This window comes from Setaria italica, chromosome VIII, assembly GCF_000263155.2.
Source record: "Setaria italica strain Yugu1 chromosome VIII, Setaria_italica_v2.0, whole genome shotgun sequence".
Classification (NCBI taxonomy): Eukaryota; Viridiplantae; Streptophyta; class Magnoliopsida; order Poales; family Poaceae; genus Setaria; species Setaria italica.
In genome coordinates, this window is record NC_028457.1 from 6,815,108 (window position 1) to 6,817,525 (window position 2,418).

The 2,418-nt window shown below is 55.8% G+C and overlaps 1 protein-coding gene across 1 annotated transcript; it reads left to right on the forward strand.

The window, feature by feature from the left end:
• Positions 1–687: 687 nt before the first annotated feature.
• LOC101781844 (ent-cassadiene C2-hydroxylase) lies at positions 688–2,409 on the forward strand. Its single transcript, XM_004978875.2, has 2 exons — positions 688–1,603; positions 1,703–2,409. The coding sequence occupies exons 1-2, from the start codon at positions 701–703 to the stop codon at positions 2,324–2,326; spliced, it is 1,527 nt and encodes a 508-aa protein (XP_004978932.1). The 5' UTR covers positions 688–700; the 3' UTR covers positions 2,327–2,409.
• The last annotated feature ends 9 nt before the right edge of the window (positions 2,410–2,418 follow it).

A 2,418-nucleotide genomic window follows, 5' to 3' on the forward strand; every position in this document is an offset into this window, starting at 1 on the left:
TAGGTGGAGGCGATCGCGAGACCAAGAACTCAAAGGTGATTGCGAGAACACAAGGGACACGAGGGTTTTAGATAGGTTTGGATCTCCGAAGAGTAATACCCTACGTCATGTATACTTGGTAGCTTGTATTGCTTGAGAGATTTCGTGTCCTCGGCAGGCTCCCGTGGCCGTCTTATATGGCTGACGATCTAGGGTTACAAGTCGGTTTGAATCTAATCTACTTGGTAGTTACATGGAAGATAATCTGAGTCGGACTACAACACATGTTTCGCAATATCCGGGCTGATTCAAATTGCCCGACCTCCTAGCGTGTACTCCAAGTAACTTCATGTCCTTAACCCACACGCCCTAGTGGGGCGGACCCACTTAGGTCTGGCCAGTATTCTTGTTGGTGGGGACCCATGGGATATTTTTAGCTTTCTGTCCTCCTAGAGCTACGAAACTAAGCTTTGCAGTTTTCCATATAAACTTAACTTTTCTAAATAATTTTTGAAAAAAAACAAGTCAGCTTTCGATCATGTTACACCAAATAGAAACGGGCACTGTTCTCCAAACTTCTTGTTGAAATGTCAAGGCGTGATTTTTTACTTCTTGTTGCTGCATCCCGCCATCCATACTATAAATAGCAATGGCTGGCATATATCATGCCACCCACAATTTATACTAGCAACCAAACGTGCCAAAAAAGTAGCTAGCGACTATGGAAGGCATAGTGCTCCTCGTCTTGTCCGTGTTCGTGCTTCTCGTCGTCCTCTCCAAGCTCAAGTCCCGGCTCGTCGCGAAACCAAAGCATAACCTGCCCCCAGGGCCGTGGACGCTTCCGGTGATCGGTAGCCTCCACCACCTCGTCGCCGGCACCAACATCCACCGCGCCATGCGCAGGCTGGCGCAGAAGCACGGGCCGCTCATGACGCTCCGGCTCGGCGAGGTGTCGGCACTGGTGGTGTCGTCGCCACAGGCCGCGGAGGAGGTCATGAAGACGCACGACGTCACGTTCTCCGACCGGCACGTGAACGCCACGCTCAGCGCGCTCTCCTTCGACGGCAAGGACGTCGCGTTCGCGCCCTACGGCGAGCGGTGGCGCCAGCTCCGCAAGATCTGCGTGCTGGAGCTGCTCACCGCCGCCCGGGTGCAGTCGTTCCGGCGCATCCGCGAGGACGAGGCGGCGCGGTTCATGGAGAACCTCGCCGCGTCCGCCGGCGCCGGCGCCGTCAACCTGTCCAAGATGATCTCTAGCTTCATCAACGACACCTTCGCGAGGGAGTCGGTGGGCAGCCGGTGCAAGTACCAAGACGAGTACCTCGACGCACTCGGCACGGCGTTGCTGCAGACGTCAGGGCTCGCCGTCGCCGACCTCTTCCCGTCTTCGAGGCTCGTGCAGGTTCTTGACACGGCGCTGCGTAAGGTGCTCGCGTGCCGGGACAGGATGCAGCGCATCCTCGAGCAGATCAAACAGGACACAAAGGAAGACATGGACCGCGGCGGCGAGGCGGTGGCAGCCGAGACCGGCAGAGAGGGCTTCGTCGGCGTCCTGCTAAGGCTCCAGAAGGAACGCAGCACGCCGATCCCGCTCGACGACGACACCATCGTCGCGGTGCTCTTTGTAAGTCTCAAACCAGCCTTCTCCAACTCATCCGACCGGCAGCGCCGCTGGTCCGGTCTGCGAGCTAAAATGGCTGCATGTTTTTTTTGCCCCTTCTAGGACATGTTTGCTGCCGGTAGCGAGACCTCGTCGACCACGCTGAACTGGTGCATGACGGAGCTAGTCCGGACCCCGGATGCCATGGCGAAAGCGCAGGCCGAGGTGCGGGCGGCCTTCAAGGGGAAGAGCACGGTCGGCGAAGACGACCTCAAGGGGCTCAGCTACCTCAAGCTGGTGATCAAGGAGGCCCTCAGGCTGCACACACCAGTTCCACTCCTGGTCCCTCGGAAGTGCCGTGAGACGTGCAGGGTCATGGGCTACGACGTCCCCAAGGGCACGGTCGTGTTCGTTAACATGTGGGCGATTTGCAGGGACCCCAAGTATTGGGACGATCCGGAGGAATTCAAGCCGGAGCGGTTTGAAAACAGCAACCTAGACTACAAGGGAACGAACTTTGAATTCCTTCCATTTGGAGCTGGCCGTCGGATTTGCCCGGGGATCAACCTAGGGGTGGGAAACATGGAACTTGCATTGGCGAGCCTTCTATACCACTTTGACTGGAAGCTGCCTGACGGAATCGATCCAAAGGATGTTGATGTAAGTGAGGCGGCAGGATTAGTTGCAAGTAAGAAAACAAGCCTGATCTTGCACCCTGTTACTCGCATTCCTCCAGCAAATGTGTAAATAAGGTGGACTTATGTAGTATCGTGTGGATCTAACAGTATGGCACTAGCCATCATTGATTGTGTGCTTAGATGGGAAATAAAAGTCAGGCT